Source organism: Cercospora beticola, chromosome 1 (genome assembly GCF_033473495.1).
Source record: "Cercospora beticola chromosome 1, complete sequence".
Lineage (NCBI taxonomy): Eukaryota > Fungi > Ascomycota > Dothideomycetes > Mycosphaerellales > Mycosphaerellaceae > Cercospora > Cercospora beticola.
Window position 1 is genome coordinate 4,011,329 of NC_088935.1, and position 19,068 is coordinate 4,030,396.

General features: G+C 52.0%; 6 protein-coding genes across 6 annotated transcripts; 3 read left to right on the top strand and 3 right to left on the bottom strand.

Annotated features, from left to right (window-relative positions):
- Positions 1 to 355: 355 nt before the first annotated feature.
- Positions 356 to 2,694, top strand: RHO25_001607 (uncharacterized protein; the record flags this gene model as incomplete). Its single annotated transcript, XM_023594217.2, has 2 exons — positions 356 to 391; positions 478 to 2,694. The coding sequence occupies 2 exons, from the start codon at positions 356 to 358 to the stop codon at positions 2,692 to 2,694; spliced, it is 2,253 nt and encodes a 750-aa protein (XP_023458564.1).
- A 4,410-nt stretch (positions 2,695 to 7,104) lies between these two features.
- RHO25_001608 (uncharacterized protein) lies at positions 7,105 to 8,587 on the top strand (the record flags this gene model as incomplete). The annotated part of the gene is made up of 5 exons (XM_065602127.1): positions 7,105 to 7,383; positions 7,435 to 7,617; positions 7,677 to 7,689; positions 7,760 to 8,155; positions 8,223 to 8,587. 5 exons carry the CDS (start codon positions 7,105 to 7,107, stop codon positions 8,585 to 8,587), a joined length of 1,236 nt encoding a protein of 411 aa, XP_065458199.1.
- Positions 8,588 to 8,711: 124 nt separating this feature from the next.
- On the bottom strand, positions 8,712 to 9,380 carry RHO25_001609 (uncharacterized protein; the record flags this gene model as incomplete). Its single annotated transcript, XM_023594219.2, has 1 exon — positions 8,712 to 9,380. The coding sequence occupies one exon, from the start codon at positions 9,378 to 9,380 to the stop codon at positions 8,712 to 8,714; it is 669 nt and encodes a 222-aa protein (XP_023459756.1).
- A 1,451-nt stretch (positions 9,381 to 10,831) lies between these two features.
- RHO25_001610 (uncharacterized protein) lies at positions 10,832 to 13,564 on the top strand (the record flags this gene model as incomplete). Its single annotated transcript, XM_023594220.2, has 1 exon — positions 10,832 to 13,564. One exon carries the CDS (start codon positions 10,832 to 10,834, stop codon positions 13,562 to 13,564), a length of 2,733 nt encoding a protein of 910 aa, XP_023459755.1.
- Positions 13,565 to 15,394: 1,830 nt separating this feature from the next.
- On the bottom strand, positions 15,395 to 16,372 carry RHO25_001611 (uncharacterized protein; the record flags this gene model as incomplete). Its single annotated transcript, XM_023594221.2, has 1 exon — positions 15,395 to 16,372. The coding sequence occupies one exon, from the start codon at positions 16,370 to 16,372 to the stop codon at positions 15,395 to 15,397; it is 978 nt and encodes a 325-aa protein (XP_023459758.1).
- A 740-nt stretch (positions 16,373 to 17,112) lies between these two features.
- RHO25_001612 (uncharacterized protein) lies at positions 17,113 to 18,385 on the bottom strand (the record flags this gene model as incomplete). Its single annotated transcript, XM_023594222.2, has 4 exons — positions 17,113 to 17,562; positions 17,657 to 18,009; positions 18,063 to 18,129; positions 18,179 to 18,385. 4 exons carry the CDS (start codon positions 18,383 to 18,385, stop codon positions 17,113 to 17,115), a joined length of 1,077 nt encoding a protein of 358 aa, XP_023459757.1.
- Positions 18,386 to 19,068: the final 683 nt, after the last annotated feature.

A 19,068-nucleotide genomic window follows, 5' to 3' on the forward strand; every position in this document is an offset into this window, starting at 1 on the left:
TACGACGATCCTAAGTACTGTATACAAATGTCGCTGTGAAGCTATCATCATGCTCCAACATCGCGTGCCATGGTGTTGTGATGATCAGTTAGGGCCAAGCGCCGTTCATGCGACTGTCAATCACAAGGGAAGCTGGTCGGCCGTTGACGACATTCTTGGCGCTGCCTCGACGGTTACAGCCTGAGGGAGGCCTTTGTCTCACGCCAACAGCACGCAGCCTGCCTTGTAGACATCCTTCGCCATAGCTTGACCACCGAGGCTCTGCTGAGACCGCACGTCGCCTATCGAGCGCGACTCGCCAGCGGTGTGATATCAGACGCCACAAAATGCAGTAGACAGGCGCGCAAGGGAAGACATGCCTCCCTCCAACACGCCGAACGGCTCGAATCCGGTAAGAGCTGCCAGCACAGTGCCTCCTGCATGATCCCATCCGATGCCAGCTGTTACAAAGCCGTCGCTGACCATCGGCGCTTGTAGCGGAGTCCAGTCAGTGGGGACAGCGCTGGATCAACACCGCCTCCACCACTCGAGCCCGCCCACCGTCCGCTCACCCCGCTCTCGTACTTTTCGTCGCCTGTCCCAGATCTGGCATCGACCTTGCATACATCGGCAGCCGAGGACGCCGACGAGGCAAATGTGAGCTTCTTACGAGACTCGCTGGAGTCGCTGGACCGCGCAGAGGAGACCACAGCCAACAGAGGGCCTACACATCGACGGGGCCAGTCGCATAATGATCTGAGTCGGGATCCACGGATAGCAAATAGGTTGGCACAGGCACGGCACTTGGAGGCGCAAAACAGAAGTGATAGTGAGGACTTGTCGCGCCGGTTGAGGCTGCAGAGAGTGCTGGCTCGACTGAATCAAATCCACGACCCGACCACGAACAGCACATCTTCTGCCGCAGCATACAGTAATCGCACGCCTTCTCCGGGCAGAAACGATCAGTACGACTGGGCACCGTCTCACGAGGCTACAACGAATGCTGCCAGCCAGGACGAGAACGAGCTGGACCAGATCCTAGCGGAATTACGACGGCAGCCGTCAAGCGCAAACTCGTCTTCAGACGCTGCGCGCCTGATCAGCCAGAGCGAGAGTCGCACGAGGGAGCGCAATCGTGACTCTCATGCGCCGTCGAGCACGGATCTACTCGATGCGGCTGCAGGAGGAGATCGTCAACGGAGGAGTCTTAGAAGTAGGGCAGTTCTGCAACGTGCGAGACAGGAGAGCTCTCCGAGCGCGACGGAAAGGATCTTAAGATATGCTATGGAACGACGAGGGACTGAAATGAGTGAAGAAGAGGAGAGGGCACGAGCTGCTGGGTGGTTCAATCCTGCTCCTGCCGCGGGCAGTAATCGCACATCTGGCGATCAACATCGCAGTGGAACGTCTGATCGAGATTCTTGGCCGCTACCTCCTTCAGCTAACGAGCTTCGCTCACGAACAATGCAAGAACGGGCAGAAGCCATGCAACGCAGATATGGTGAGAATGCGCCACCACGACTGCCTCGGATATCGACGCCTCCTGTGCCTGCGAGCGCGACATCTTCGAGCAATGCGCAATTTCTGGAGAATGCGCTACGATATTTGGACCAGCTGCGGTTCTGTTATAGCTACGAACAAGCTCTCTCAGCAGCGATCGATCATGGCTTGGCAACCAAGGAGTTCTTTGCAGATAAGCATGACGACTTTGTGATGGACCTGTCAGAAATCGAACCTGTTGCTGGGTCTTCATGGCTGCAACCTGGCACAATATTCGAAGGACATCAGCATGCGACTAACGGAAATGCTGCTCTCCTCGCTACCCGAGCAGGTGCTTCGTCCAGAGCTGTTGAGCAGATCAACCCCAACTTCCGGACTCAAGGTACGGCGACCGGCTTCGATCATCCTCCAGGTTCCACACGTTGGGTTGAACATCCCATTGCGCCATTTCAAAGCCTCGCTGGTTTAAGTGGTTCGAGCCAACCATCGGCCATGCTATTGAGCAGCAGCAAAATCGCTGACGCTGCTCACGACCACTGGCCTGTTCGTGTCATCATCCACTCCATAGATACCGATCGCATGACACTCCAAGGCACCATGGAAGCCTATGATGTGCCGCAACATCCCCACAGCCTCAGTATCACGAATTCAGCCGACCGTCCCAAAGCGGGCAAGAAGAACGCACCCATCACGACATATCTCGAAGGACACATCATCGATCTCGACACACACAGCTTTCTGACGCCAAATACCACCAAAGACCCTCATCGACGAAACTCACCACTTACAGACCCGAACAACTCAACTCACTACACACACCTTTCCGACTCTATTGCCTTCCCTAGCGCGAATGAAAAGACCGACGCCAGCAACTGGCGTAAGCTGCCGCCTTTCAACGAATATCCCAGCGACGAAGAAACTGCTCGGGTGTTACTGAGTAAAGACCGCATGTCAGATGTTGGCAGAGATTACATTTTCATGCGATGGAAGGAACGTTGCTTCGTGCACGGCAAAGGGGACACTTGTTCGGAAAGTGAACGGCAGGGAGATCAGGATCGGGGTCATGGGTTGACGATTAGTGGGTTCTATTATGTCAGTTTGAGACGAGCTGATGGAGTCGTGGAAGGGTTGTACTTCGATCCCACGAGTACGCCGTACCAGTGCTTGAGGTTGAAGGGGAGAGGGACTGGATGGGGCGCTGTGGAGTTGAGGTGATTTTGACATGTCGAATGATTGGGGATTAGGATATGAGGGATGGCATGGAACCTTGAGTCGCTCGGTGTTGGTTGCATTTGCATTTTGCATTGTTACTGTCTGGATATGTGATGTGATAACTAGTGAGGTATTGGTAAACTCCGATCCCAAGGATGAGTTTCCACTTCGTCGACAGGCCCAATCTCTTTTTCGATATCATCTCTGGTGTCGGGCAGAGAGGCTGCAGTCTCTGCTGAACACTAACTACATGAGCTCTACAATGACTTCTCTCGTCCGATAGCATTCGCTCCGAGCATCTTTCTCTTTGCTTCAACTGCCATCCAGAAAGATTGCTCCATGCAATTCGGACTCTCGGTGCCTACGAACATGCTTCCCAGTCCTTACCTCCGTTACCGGACGCAAAGGAAGAATCGGCTTCTTCACAATACCACACCCTCTGCCATCTCTGCAAACTCATTCGGGGATATCTCCAAAACCAGATCTGACAACATGTCTTCTAATCAAGGAATCCTCGACTCGTATACAGAAGTCATTCTGGGATTCCTGATATCAGGCATATCCTTGTCCAGCCCAGGGGTCTAAGCTTAGGAGGACCTCCGCGCCCCCACGCTTGTGGCTGGTGACGAAGATGTTCTCCGCTGGGATTCTGTCGAACGTGTTTGGGGAAGATGTGATACAGGTACGCGATAAGCGGCTTACGGGACAGGTACGTGACTCGCTTACCGGAATACCGGCAACAGCAGTAGAGCAGAGGATCTCCGAAGGATGTGATCGTGGAGTTTGTATCTCGCCTTGTCATATTTTGATGGCTTTTTGGGTTCTTGGCGCTTTTGGATGTTGGTTCTGGATCGTTCATGCAAGATCTGGATCGGTTGTTCTTCATCATCATAGGTTTCGTTTCGAGATCGTAACTTTTGGCAAGGTCCCTATCTCGTTCCCTGTGGTCTAGAACTTGGACGGTCTTTTTTTTCGTGTTCATTCCTTGTCGCGATCCAGTTCGCAGGATGTCGTTCTTCGCCGTAGGTTTCGGGGAATGGAGATCGTCTGCGTCGCGGGTCGCAACATTTGGTCCAGACTTTTGTTTGAATTGATGCTTGCCTGCGTAGTTGCTTTGCAGATTGCCGAACATGTCCTGATCGCAGGCTATCTCGAGAGCCTGAGCGTGAATACGATGAATACGAGGTGCGGCAAAGGGAAGGTGGACTTCCAAATGAGATGATAATTGATTTAGTTCAGTAGCCAGATGTGCAGAATAGTGTCACCTGTGCCCTGGCGTGATCTTTGGGGTTTTGAAAACAGACTGTTGCAGAGTAGAGACAGGACACCCGTAAGTCGATCGAATGTCCATGGAAATTCCGCGCGGTTCGGCATTTGACAATGATTGATTCCAACGACGTTTGACGCCGAAGCTGGAGCGTAGCAGGAAACGCGTTAATGGTGTTCGTGAGAGATGTCATCGAGTCGAATCTTTCCGGGTCGTCCAGCATGGCTTTGGAGCTTGCTCCGCCAGGAAACAAGAACCGGCGTTCATCATCTGTCCCTGCAGCAATGCAGCTCTCATTATGATTGTATCGAATATAGTAGTTTCTCCAGTGTCAATCAACAGTCCTACGAAGAAGTCGCGTCTATTGCACAGCGCGAAGAGAGGACTCGGGGAGAGAGCACTTCAGGGTGAAGTCCGATCCCTTCCGCTTACTAAGCGACCCGCCAGCACTGCCCAGGTGGACGCTTCCACTTTGCAAATCACATCCTTCACGGACATCATCGCAACTGGAACCTCATCATGACTCTTCTCTCATCTTCGCATACGGGCACAGCTACTAAGATCACACTTTCCTATTGCGCAGTATCGTATTGTACAAGAGTACAGTGTAGCCGACCAGACTGGGCGCGGAGTCTAGATCTGTGCCATCGTCTGCCACGTGGACGCCTCATCTCTTGCACATCACGCCATCAACACGAAGTCGTTGAGCGAGCAATTCTTGCCGATGGCGCAGATAGTCAGCTGCTCCGAAGAAGCACCTGCAAATGTCGACGAGACAAACTTGAGGAAGGCCTGACACTGCGTGCCAACTTCACTAGAGGCTGCCATGTATCGCGGCATTCTTGGACAACGAAGGCGCCCTGACAACGTGCTGCGATACTCTACGACCCTCTCCCCAACCCGGTTGGTTCTCAGATGTAGCTCAGAGCGCCAAAGTGCGCCCAAAGTTCGCGTAAAGTGCACGACTGCGCCCACTGGAGCTAAAGTTGCGTATCAGACATTGTATAAGCGCGACTAAGACATTCGCAGTATGGTTCTCGCAGCCTCACAGTACTCCCGCGCCACGTGGCTCACGCGAGAGAATACGCCCGAGCTGCTTCCCTGCATAGTCAAGCGATCAGAAGCGTGCAAGCCTACCGGCTCTGGCGTTCGGACTGCGCGATGAGCCAACGAGATGGAAGTCAGTCGCTTGTGGACACTTCTTGCCAAGGTCTTACACATACCATTCCCACATCAGGACTATGCCTGTGGAGAATCCGAAAGCTCCAATTGCCTTTTCTAGAAACTGGACGATTGCTTGCCAAGCGTGGTGGTTCACACCATTTACCGACATGCTAACGCCAAATTTTGACTGGCGAAGACACCGCTACTAACGACGGAAAACAGGACCACACAGCTGACGCATCTCCCAGAGACGGCGGCGCCTGTAGCTTTACATCCGTCAACACCTGGCACAGGATCGAGCGATGCGGCCCTAGGCTTCATGCCTGTGAGTGACATGCACACCAACACTGCCTCCGCACCCAAAGCTGCACGCTTCGATCTAGTACAGCCATAGTCTATCAGGAGATATTGTGCACTACAGGGCTGACCAGATCCTCTGGGCTTGCTTGCCCGGAGGCGCTCTGTCTGTCCCCCATGCTACTCGGTTGATAATGCCACGGTCCCTGCTGAATGTGCAGTTTGCACTTCTTTCCTTACCCATTCAAGATGCGTCTCTTCGGGGGTCTCGCGCCTCTCGTAGGACTGGCAGTTGCCAATCCTCTTGCGGAGCTTCAAGCACGTCAGCTCAATCCCTCGCAGTCAACATCATGTTCGATTCCGCACACTAGAAGCTGCAGCAACACTGCCTTGCAATCATCCGCACGTGCTTTCTGCGGCTCCCTTGGATATGGTACCACGATCAGTACAATTCGAACGACTGCTACTGTCAGACAGTATGGATTTCTATCAGTGAATTCGAATCAAGTGTTTATATGTTGACACGTTTGACAGGACTACTGTGTATACAGTGACCTCAACAACCAGGATTGCTACAGTAACAGCCCCAGTACTGAACAACACGGCAACTTCGTGAGTCAAGATATCAGCCTCAGGAGCGATCGTATCCTGACAGATTGAAGCGTTCGAACGTCTATGACGACCTTGACTTCCACCACGACCGATACAAGAATCGCTACTGAGGTTCTCACCGTCAATACGTTTGGCTTGATTTCGGCATGTTCTGGCTACACTCCCGAGATCACGGCCCAGAATCCAGAGATTCCAGGCGCCAACGATGTACCGACGGACACTTCATCGACTACGACTACGACGACGACCAGGACAACCACACAACATTAAGCTCAATCTCCACTACCACCTCTACTAGGACTGCCACATCTACGACTGTTTCGGCACCCACTGTTGCTTGTACGCTCGCAACCGCACAGGCGCCGCAACCCAGCCTCTGTGCTCAAAAAGGCTACCTACGGACCACGACGGATCCCCAAGGGGGAGACTATTTTCAACAATATTTCGATGACCCGGCATCGCAGTCTAGTGTTGAAGGATGCGCTGCCGCATGTCATGCCTTTGACTCTTCCGGCGCCATAGGCAGCAGCGGACTTCCTGGCTGTAAATCGATAAGCCTCTACATAGGTTCGGTTTGTTTCCTATGGCGAGGCACTCAGGCTGAGATGGGCTTCCACCTAAATGACGGGGGTTCCTTTGGTGCGGATGCGGCCTGCTACCGGTGCTCGAATGCCTTGGCGAGCAATACAACGTCGTCAACCTCGACTACAACCTCTACTAGGATTACGACCACTTCCAGGGTCACTACAACAACCACGACGACTACAAGGACTACAACTGCCACGAACACTTACACTGGAAGCGATTGTGCACTCGCGACCGCCCAGGCGCCACAAGCCGGCTTCTGTGCCCAGAGAGGCTACAATACCATCTCCAGAGATCCCCAGGGGATCGAATATCTTCAATTTAGTACCTCCGACTCAGAATCGCGGTCCAGCCTTGAAGGATGCGTTGCCGCATGCCGCAGACTTGACGCATCCGGACTCTCAGGCTTCAGTGGACTTCCTGGTTGTAAATCTGTAACGCTGTCCTTGGGTTCAGTTTGTTACCTATGGCGAGGCACTCAGCAAGAGATGGGCTTCGAACTAATAGCCGCCGCAGATCGACTTGCTGCCGACTCGGCTTGCTATCAATGCTCAGATTCTGTAACGAGCAATAACACGCAGTTCCCGACGGGCGCAGCGATAATCAAGAGGCAAGCAACTGCATCGCAACCGGCATGCCTGAAAGCTACAAATTCAGTGCAGATCACCTCAGCTTGCAATTGCATGATACCTAGCTCGACAATCACGATACGTCAGACGATATCGTCCGTCATTACGAGTGTGAGGTCAATCACAAACACGCAGAACGTAAGTGCCCTCACTTCGGGGTTTCCCTGCATTTTCGCTGACGTGTGATAGATTGTGGCAACTACTACGACAACGCCTACCAAGGTCATCACCACCACACGACTCACAGTACTCTCACGAACGAGATGGAACACTGTGCTCACGACTCAGACGACCACCGAGACCAAAGTATCAGTCACGAGCTGGCAGCTGCAGGCCACTCCCTCAGCGTTCTACATCGTTGATCAAGACATGGTAAGTTCCACGCATGCGATATGACAATGTACCATTTTGCTGACTGCGACCTTCCACAGGCCTTCGCGGAATGTAAGTGGAGCAGATCGCTCCGCTAACACGCATGCATCCAAGCAAGTGACTGACGCTGACCTCCAACCAGGGCCCGCCGATGCGGATGAGATTCACTACCACGTTCAGTACGACTGGGATCAATCAGACGACGAATACGCCCCTACCATTTTTTCCTTGGATGGCACGCAACTTCAAGTCGCCGATCTTTCCAATGTCGAGGGTGCAGCAGAAGGCTACCCCGTTGTCGGCCAATCATACGATGGACCTGGAATGCAGATGATGGCTTTGTCTAACGCAAATGGCTACGCTGTGCCTAGATGTCGCATCGAGGCTACGCAAGATGGAAGGTGTCCACTTCGCTGCTCGGTGGACGGCAATGAGGTCAACTCCAGAAATGAAGATGGATTATGGTCTCTGCTGCCTGCTGGCAGTGTCGCAGAGTTTACGAACTATGTCCTGGCTGCTGATGTGGCAGTCGATGAAGGTTCGTCTCAGCTCCACCGCAACCAATTGTTAGCGAGGTCATCACTAACCACGCTTATATCATACAGACGGCGACGATGAGACTCCAGTCGACCCTCCAACGCCAGTCGACCCAGGAACTCCAAGCACCGAGACCAATTGTGCTTCACCAACCGAAAATGGCAGCCCCTCACTCAATTGCCCTAGATGGATTTATACGGATGCATATCTGGTGAACGGCAGCCAACCTCTCTGGCAGGGCACCGCAGCGAATTTTACAGACTGTCGTAATAAGTGCGACCGCAATGGCTATTGTAGGATTGGAGACTACGAATGTGCAAGAGGCATTTGTAGGCTGTTTGATATGATGACGGATCACGGCGTTATAAATGTCGAGGGTGGACATAAGCTTATGAGAGCGTCAGGTTGCTCAGCTGTCGCATTACCGATCTAGATGTTGGAGGGCACTGACGGGTGATGATAAGACGAGAAATTATGCGTGTACGTGTCTCATGATAATTTACGAATCTTTTAGTTTTCAACTATAATCTCATTTCATACAACATCTGTCAGAGACTTCAGACATGTGCTTCGGCTTGCGATGTCGAGCTGTGAGTTGTGTCCGTGTTTCCAGGCACAGCATATTTCCTGGTCCATTCTCTTGCCTTCTCCCAGAAAACGTCTGGATCCGAGATGTATTCCAACATCAACACACCGTCAACCTCATATCCAGGCTCCGGCTCGCCGAGTGCGACGAGCAAAGATAACATCGTCGTGAACAGAGTCAGGATCGGACTCCACTGGTCTTCCGACAGCATGGAAAAGCCAACCTCCCCAGTCTTCTGGTCCACATGCGGGTTGTATATTTTGGTATTACAAAATATTTCAGGGCCTCGTAATGGATATGGTTTCTCCGTGCCGGACATGTTCAACGTGAATTCGAAAACGCCTCCTTCGTAAGGTGAGCCTGCGAATTCTGGGCCTCTGAAGTCAATTGTTGCAGTCCATTTCTGGAGATCGGTGTCGGGGATTGGCTCGAGAGTAATGCCTTGTGTTTTGCCTTGGCTCTGCACGAGCGCGAGGTCCTGTTGAAGTCTTCGGCGGTTGCTTCGAAGCTGTGAGGGGATTAAGGAAGACATTCTTATTGAGATGTCAGTCTTCGCCTGCGTCAGCGATGTTGTTGTCTCGCAAAGCAAGATGGCCAGTCTTCTAGGCTGCCACTGTTGATCAGGAAGGCCATATCCCATGATGACTCAGGAGAGTGTTTCTTGGCAAAGGATCATGCTCGCCAACTACCATCGAGACTGAAAACCTGCTCGGACACAGTCTGGGAGACCTCAGTGTCGCTCATCTCAGTCGGTGACTGGCAGTTCTAGGCCGGAGAATTTGCTAGTCTCAACGACCGGCGAAGCACGAGCTCAGTCGCCACTTCTCATATCGCCGCAGAAACCATTGAACAGACTGCTGACGGCCAAGGGTCCGCACGAAGGAACGTATGCAACCGCGCTGAATTCCCCTAGACCGGAGTTACTGCCATCGTCAGCGGGAATCCGAGTGTGAAAGTGCTGCTGTCAGTGAACTTTGACTTGCTAAGGGGATTCTGGAACGTGAGTATTGACAAGCGCATGCTTCTGGCTGTCATGCAAAGTACCGGATCCAATAGGGTGGCATCACCAAGCATATAGCACGACAATGCTGGCTAGAAGGAAGTGAATGCGTTGTTGGTACGTTAGAAGACTGGACTGGGAAGAGCTGCGACAGACATGTGCCAAGCGAAGCCGAAGATGAGCCGACCCAACTTGCCAACTTCGCGTCAAGCGATGTGCTCCACCACATCCTCCATCACCATCGCACGAGCGCTCGCGACGCGAGAAATGCCTCCGACACTCGGTGAAAACCACCGCAACACTGACATGTCGGCTCTGCAGCAGCGCCATGCGGCAGAAACATCGCCCATTTGCAGGAGCGCCAAATCCAGTCACTCGGACGCGTCAAAGGCATGCTGTGTCCTGCCGTGGTGTCGGTCAGCAGCAGCAACACCCAGTCGGCTGCATAGAGGCCAAAGCCCGAGTTCCGTGTGCAACTGCGAGCACTAAGAATGGCAAGACTCAATACTTGGCATGCACTGGACCAGGGTAAGGGCGCTTGGCTTATATATATCTTCCTTCTTGCGCTGCACAGACGGAGCTGAAAACCCCCCAATATCAAGGATAACGATCCTCTGAAGCCCTACCTCCAAGTAGAGCCGGCTCTATGGCTCTTGAAAGAAGCCATCGCGAAGCGTGTCGCGCCTCGAACAGGACGCAGAATTTGGAGCATGAGCATCAAGTCGACAGACACAAGGTGCATGGCTCCGAATTGAAGTCGCACCGCCTTCAGCCGCAGACGGAGGCATATGCATTCCTTTCGCTTGAGTCCGCACAGCACTCATGTCCCCATCAAGCCTGACCTGGGCTAGATCTCACGCTGTTGACATCGCCTGGTCCGATGCATCTTGCCGGGTCAGCAGGAGTATCGCTAAAGACGAAGTGGGCCTTGCGCCAGTCGCATCTGTCTTGAGCAACCCGCCACCCGTTTGGGCTTCTTTATTGTTCTCTACATCTGTACTCTCCTACTAATCCGTGCGATGACAATAGTACACTGATAGACTAGGTACGACATCGTGGGTGCGACAACACGGCCTCTTCTCACGCCCAACATGGGACTAAATTATCTATGGACATTGACCACAATTGGAAGTGTTGTCGATGCCCTACACTTCCCACGACAAGCATTCTCAAATAGCAGCTTGACAACCACGACAAATGCTGCACAGACAAGCACAGATACTTCATCGACACTGTCCAGCTCGAGTACTTTGATCACAAGTGGTCCAACTTTGACTGTGGCCCCGACCCTCTCTGCCAACTCAACTACAATTGGGAACACGACTTCAGACGCGGCCGCAACATGCTGCTATGTCTACCCCGACGCTGTTGGCGTCAACAGTTGGTACTCCTCAGCGATGGAGTTTCCAGTGGCTACAGTGATCACGACCTGGGTGCAGTACGGTAATGGCTCAGCAGTGCCTCAGAACTCGACCACCAAGTTTGTCGCAAACGCAACGGCCCCGACTGGATGGTATAGCTGGATCACCGGCGACGCTTCTACCGCTGTGGGCGTCACTACGGAAACTCTTGCAACGACTACACAAACTTTCACACTCCCTACTTCGACCAAGTTCCTGCCCGAAACCAGGTCTGAACGCTTCAGTGGAGTGCCAAACAATCTTTTGCCAGCAAATGCCTTGATGTACGCCTCCAGCCAGGTCCTCGCAGCAACAACGATGGCCTATGAACTTCAACATTTAACGTTCACGTCTCCGACGCCTTATTTATGGTTCAGCCATATGTGGATCCAAACGAGCCAGCCATGTGATGGTACTAGAACGCTCGGTAACAGAGATCCCATCATGCAGACAAGCACGATCGCCATGCCGCTACCGTCACAAATTGCGAACGCTGATTTCACCTTCGAGCAATACATGGAACTGGCGAACATGACCGATGAGGGCGACTCCAGCAGCACTTACGAGTTCTCGCTTCCAGACGACCTGCCGGAGTTCCTTGCTGGCATACCTGAAATCATCGCGACTTGGCCATTTGTTGGCACTTGCAAACCTGGGCCTGGTGCCGGAGAACCCACGGTGCACATCCCAGTCTCACAGCTTACAGCACGAAGCGATGTAACTATGACCCTGCCTGGTACCTTGACGAGTCCCAACTCACCAACAACAACTGCAAACGGAGATCCAAGCCCGAGTCCAACACTTGGTGGACCAGGTTCAGATGTGCCGGAAACGAATCTGCCCACTCCGACGGACTCAACACCTGACGATGAACCACCGACAGGTACGGCACTCCCCATAGAGGAGGGGGATGACTCTTCCGACGACCCACCACCAGAAACGCCTGATGAGGGCGATGACAATGACCCTGCCACTCCTGAGCCAGCGCCTGAGACGCCTGATGACGATGGCGAAGACACTCCTGCTGTTCCCGAGCCCGCACCAGAAACGCCGGACGAGGATGATGAGAGCACTCCTGATGCTCCCGCGCCGGCGCCAGAAGCACCCGACGAGGACGACGAAGGCACACCTGGTACTCCAGAGCCAACACCGGAGGACGACTCATCGGACACCTCTCCAGCGCCTGCACCTGACGCGGATGATGAATCCGAAGATGGCGTTGCGCAGCCACCACCGGAGAACAATGACTCTCCAGGCACCGAACCCGCGGAGAACCCTGGAGAGAACAATGACAATGAGTCCGAATCACCAAGTGCCGGGGATGCTATAGCCAGCGGTATTGGCTTAGTGCCGACGCCAACCGGAAGTGCAGCTCAGCCCGATGGTGCAGGTAACGATTCTGGTGATAACTCCTCTGGAGAGCAGCCCTCACAGCTCGAACCTGGTGATGAAGTGATTGTCGGCGGCGGGTCGGTCACCGCGAACCCGGATGGATCTTTTGAGATCGGCACCGAGACTTTGCAACCCGGAGGCCCTGCAGTGACTGTTGGTGGCAATACACTGTCACTTGCACCAAGCGGGACCGCGGTCGTGATCAACGACGCGACGACCCCAATCGCAGCTCCCGCAGCTGAAGTCAGCCTTGGGAGTGGAATTCTGACAGCTGACCCATCTGGTAACATTGAGATTGGCGGACAAACGCTGCAACCAGGCGGAGAGGCTGTGGTTGTCGGCGGCACGACGTTGTCTTTGGCCCCAAGTGGCACGGCTCTGGTCATCGATGGGAGCACAACTCCTGTCGCAGGAGCCTCGCCTCCGCAAATCACACTCCCAGCGGCAACACTGACCGCTCAAGGAGATGGAGCGTTGGTCATCGACGGACAGACGCTTTCAGATGGATCCGAGGTCGTGGCCGGCGGCAGCACGTACTCACTGGCTAGCGACGGAGGCGCCATAGTGGTCAATGGACATACCACACCTATCGAGGCTACTGCTGCAGGCATAACCGCAGCACCAGTCGTCACAGCTGGAGCCGCTGGCGCAATCACTGCAGGAAGCGACACCATTTCCTTCATTGGCTTTGAATCAGAACTTGTCATTGGAGGCAGCCGTACTCTTGATAGTGCAAGGGGCAAAACTGTTGTTGTGAACGGCCAGACTTTGAGCTTGTTGAATCCAACTCAGATCGTGGTCATCTCGGGAACGAGTACAAGGACACTGGACCTAGCACCGTCGACAACTGTAGTTGTTACTAGGACTATTTCCAGGGAAGCCAGTGGTGGATCAAGTCAGACTGCCAGCACCGCATTGCAAGCTACTGGAGCAGCGGCCGGAAGGCACAGCGGCGAGGGAAAGCTGTGGATGTGGGCTACTTGTCTATTCATGACGCTGTTCGTCATGGGGTGTTTAGGCATAGATACTTAATATGAAAAGCGAACTCAGATATACAAATTTGGGCCCTTAGTGGTACTTCTCATCCACTCGCAGTCAGTATCTTCCCCTCGTTGGCCGCCTCTGCTCCAAAGGAATTGGCACACTAATTCATGTACATCGCCTGCGAAGTCCTATTGCACACCTCTACGCGGTCGCAGGTAGAAACAGATAGCTTCGGCTATGCTGGTAAAGTATAGGGCGGCTAGGTACCTATAGAGACAGGAAGAAGGCGACAAAAAGTCTAGAATTTCGACCTAGGGAGACTAGAGAGCTCCTAAGAATACGAAGACGACGCTAGCGTAGTACGACTACTATAGGATTCTAATGCTCGACTATAGGACAGCCCTTCTAGGTAGTAAATACTACTATAGGTCTAGAGGCTAGAGTAGTAACCTAGGCTCTAAATAGGCTAAAGAGGAGGAACTAAGTATATCTAAAAGAAGGCTTTAATAAGAAAGAGCAAGGATAGTAGAAATAGAAGAAAGGAATAGTAGTACTTCTATAGATACTAGGATAATTAGCTACTAGGAGCCTTTTGTCTAAATAGGAGACTCTAAGGCAGACTAGTTCCTCTGCTCTAGAGCTCTCTAGAAACTTTAAGTCTAAAGGCAGAGTATCTAATATAAGCTATCTAACTCTATACTATACTTAGAGCTACCTATAAAGATACCTACTATTCTAGATATTCTATAAAAACTAGAATTTCTCTAGATATAGGTTATATAACTAGGTACTAAGGAAAGTTAAAATCTAAGTAGGATTTATATAGAGAGATACCTATTCTAGGAACTAGTAAGAAAGAGTTAGATATAGGATTAATATAGATACTAGCGTAGGGATAAAGACTATATATATAGGCTAGAGTCCCTAAGCTAGTAGGCAAGAGAATCGGGCTCCTAAGTAATAAATAATATAAGAAATAACTAAGGAGAACTATATTATAAAGGATCTAATAAACTATTAAGACAATATAAATTGTCCTAAGGAAAACTAGAAACTATAGAAGCGGCAGGCTATATAGAGCTTGCTATAAAACATAAAGATATAAGGAGGTTTTTCTACCGGAGTACTAGTACGAGGGCTTTTCTACCTACGAAAAATATAGAGCGTACTGCTTACTCTAGTTAAAAGAGGTAGACCGGCGTATAAGAATTATCTATCTATCTAATTCATGTACATCTTGGCACAATCTGTTGATTTTATGCAGTTATACTCATACAATCAATCGTTGAGTCAATCGGATCCCCCACGACCAGTCTTTCCAAGCACAGCAAGCCAGATACATGCGCGCCACCACGAAACCTCAACATTTGGTAAGCTAAGTCACGCCCTTTCTTGGCAACATCCACATGAACGGGGCCCGGAACTCGGTCGAGACTACTGTAGGTGCTAGTTTGATGCGAGCAATATGGCTGAGTTCATGCAAAGTCCGGTGGAATGTTAAGTTTGTTGCCACGCGAGACGTACTTTGCGCTAAGTGAGGACATGAGCTAGTTTACCAGGTCGCGCAGCTGACGAGTTCATCCTCTTGTGCTGAGTGAGCCTTTTTGGGTTTAGGTCCTTGTAGACTAAAGAGAGACATGAGCTAGTTTACCATGTTCGATCTTCATGAACCAGAGGTGTTCGTTTCGTGGAGAGGGCGCTGGTTGCTGATTGTGTAAGTCAATAATGAGGTTATTCACTGCTATGCTTGAAGCCATCGTCCTGCTGGTACACTCATGCATGCAATATTATTCTTCGTCCTGTTCGCCAGTCCTTCCAGATGTTCATGCCTCTGTTTTCATCATGCTGTTTTCATCTCTCACACTGGCAGTGCTTTTCCTACGCATCCAGATTCTTCGTCACACCTGGCTGAATCCTCTCCAACTTCTCACTCAACTCGCCCCATACCCGTCTTTGCAACTCTGGCCCCTCACGACCCTCTACAAGCGGAGCGCAAGGCGCAATCTTGGAATCACTCAAGTACTTGCCATGACTCTCCTCGCCCTTCAAACCCGCGTCTACCAACGTCCGGCTCCCAACCTCCGTTGTCCGACACATGATCAATTTCAACAACTTAACCAGCGGGTTCGAAACCTCCCTCATGAGTTCCGAATGACACCATCCAGGATTGACAAAGTTAAGCGTAACATTCTTCAAAGATCCAGGATGCAGTCTTGCGATCTCGCGACAAGCCAGGACTTCCAGAAGTTTGCTAACATTGTATCGATCACCCATGTTCGCAGTCTCCTTGTTGTTCAGCGTATCAAAGATATTCTGACTCGACTTCTCCTTGAAAGAAGTAAAGAAATGGACCTCAGAACTGACAATCGTCAAAGTAGGTTTGATGTTGAATTTCTGACTCGTTTCTTGCAGCTTAGGCAACATCAGTAGCGCGAGCAAGAATGTGCTCACGACATTGACAGTAATGGTCGATTCGTTGTCTTCCATGAGATGGTATTCTCCCGTCGCAACACCAGCATTTTCCAGTAGGATATCAATGCGAGGGAGCTCTTTTGTAGCACGCGCGGCGAAATCTTTGACATTTTGGTACGAGGAAAGATCGAGCTGCCAGACTTCGATGACGTTTTTGCGGCCGGTGGTGGATTCGATGTCGCGTTTGGCTGCTTCGCCTTTTTCGAGGGAGCGGCAGGCGATGATGAGTTTGGCGCAGTTGAGCTGAACGAAGTGGCGCGCTGCTTCTTTGCCTAGACCGACGTTGGCGCCTGTTACGATGATGGTCTTGCCTGTGCAGTCTTGAGTAGGCTTGGGAGGGGTGACGAGGAATTGCGAGTAGAGGAATCTTGGGAGGAAAGACATGGCGGGCTTTGATGTTGGAGCTTGTATTGTTGTTGAGGTGTCTGCAGAGGAATGGACGCCTTCGTTCTTATGTAGCAAAGGTGTGTGTATAGTGTTGCCGGACGTATGCTAACGCTCTGTCCGGGATGTAAGGAGGAAAGAGCTTGAGCTTTGTTCTACTATAGGCTAAGTCCGCCTTGCTTGCTGTGTTTGCTGCTGTAAAGTCCGTAACTCCGTCGTCGTCGCGACGTCATGCCAGCCCGAGCGAAAGTCGGCACCGACGCATTGGAATTTGTGGCAGCGTACAAGTGATGGCAGAAGAGCCAAAGGTCAATTATGGTTGCCTGCTGGGCGGGCGAGAAATTTGATTTTGATACACCAAACGGACGAAATCGCGAACGCCGGACGAATCTGTCAACGGTATCTCGCACATACCAAATTGCGGAGCAAAGAAAGTTCACCACGGGACTGTGTATACACCAGCATAGGCAGACTTTTATATTCCGGGATCCTTGACGGCCAAGATGCCAGGTTGATGATGAATCCGACACGATCCCCACCAGGATATTGTTAGGACGATTGTCAAGCATGAACAGGATGAAAGGCAGGATTCTTCGTAGCGCAAAAGGCGTGGTATCTTTGTATGAAATTTCCTATACATCGTGACTGTCGTGAGGTATTGTGTCTATTGCCAACTTTACAATGCAACGCTGATGCTGCTTTACGCCGTGAAAATGCGTTTGCGAACGTGGGAGGTAATTCTATGCCCACTTGCCCAAAATCGCCATCAGAAGTGCTCCGAGGACCATGCAGCCTATGGCAGAGAGCACCAATCTTATTGGTGCTTTTTGCATGTAGCTACTGAACATGAACTCGTGAGCCATCAGTTCCACAAGACCAGTGTAGATGAGGATGCCGGCCGAGATAGAGTCGAAGACGCCGTTGACGATGAGAAAGGACTGGCTGTTCGGGTTGAGCGAAGCACGCACGCCGAGACCGATTCCAATGGCAATGGGCGTTGACACAGCATAGCCTAGTCCGAGCAAGTATGGGGTGAATCGCTTAGATTGTGGCCAGTTGATGCTTCCAAGTCTCGAGCCCAGTGCGAGTCCCTCGAAGGTCTGATGGAAAGTCAAGACAACATATAGAGTGTCAAATTCTGAGCCAGATACAGCCAAGGTGAGACCGATGAAAATCGAGTGGAAGATGACCTTGAAACCATCATTAGCATCGCGAAAAGCTCCAGCGCTTGATTGCAAAGCCACGTCAGGAGGTCAATGCGCGCCTCGTGGGACGTCAACTTACACCGAATTCCAAGATGAAGACGGCCGTCATCTGCGCAGCGTATGAATCCGGGTCGAACGTCTTCTGCCCGGCCACAGCAGTAGCCGATGTTGAATCAGTGTGGTCTCTCGCATGTCCGAGGTGGTCGTCGCCGGGAACATGAGGATTGGTCGGGCATTCATTGCCATTGCCAGTGGAAACGCTGGGCTCGTCCTGATATTTGATGTCAGGCGAGCCGGTGAGCGCGTATGCCTTGTCCTGTGTGACATCTTCGACATCGTGATCATGAGAGTGGCCGAATTTCGCATAGCGCATCGTCATCAGCTCGACGAAGAACAGTAGGAAGACGGTCATGAGGATGATTCCTTCAACCCCTGCATCTCGTTAGTTGTGTCCCTGAGCCACGCTGCTGGAGTTCTCCACGCACATGTGTACTCCGTGATTGGTCCTGTGAGGCACTCATTCTTCAGGGCTTCCTCAGCGGGCGCTAGAAGCTGTTGTGTCGTCAGTGGTGTCGCCCGTGTACCTGGGTCGGCTACTTACATGTATGAACGCTGTAGCCACGATCACACCAGAGCCAAAGTACTTGGCGATGAAGAACGCCCATTCTGGAACGCCTGTGCCACGATGTCGTGCGGCGTAGACTGGGAAGAGTGCACCCAAGGCAGATCCCACGAGAATGACGAAGATGGAGGAGATGCGAAGTCCCAGGCGGCCATCGAACTCGTTGCCAGTGTCGCACTCCGACATGGTTGCTGCGGACGTGTGCGTCGAGGGATTGTTCACTGGCACAGGCGAGTGCTTATATTGTCAAGTCGATGCGAAGCAACAGCGCAAAAAGCTTCTTGAAGGACTGGATGGGACTGGCTGGATGACACTAGGTGCTACCGTCAAACACCTTGATGGACAGTGGTGCTTCTTGGCGTTGAATGGCCGGCAAGAAGGATACGCCTCGCGCGCCGCTCGTGGGCAGGCGTGGGCGAGGAGGTGGCAATGCCACTGCCATTCTGATTGCTCCGGCTTCGTGATGGGCGTTTTGCTTGCCTGTTACCCCCACGCCATCGTGTCCGGGATGGCCAGCTCTAGAAAGTGGGAGTTTGGGAAACAATCACAACCAGATCCGAGAGTCCCACCGTCCCACTCATCCAAAGCTTGACGGCGCTTGTTATACTCTTGTCCGCCTGTTGCCGAGCCCTTTGTTCGGTGAGACACGCTGCATTAGAATGTGCACAGCTATGCCGCGAGCGGTATACCACTGAGTAATGCTGTCTTCGACGAGTTGAGAGCACAGTTTGAGATTGAATTGCTGCACGTCACCATGCCTGTCGGGAGCGCGGAGCATCTTGTTGCGGCTGTTCTATACTCTATGGAACCCTTAACAACACAACAGTCATCTGTGAATGCAAAAATTACACCTTTCGTCGCAGCAATGC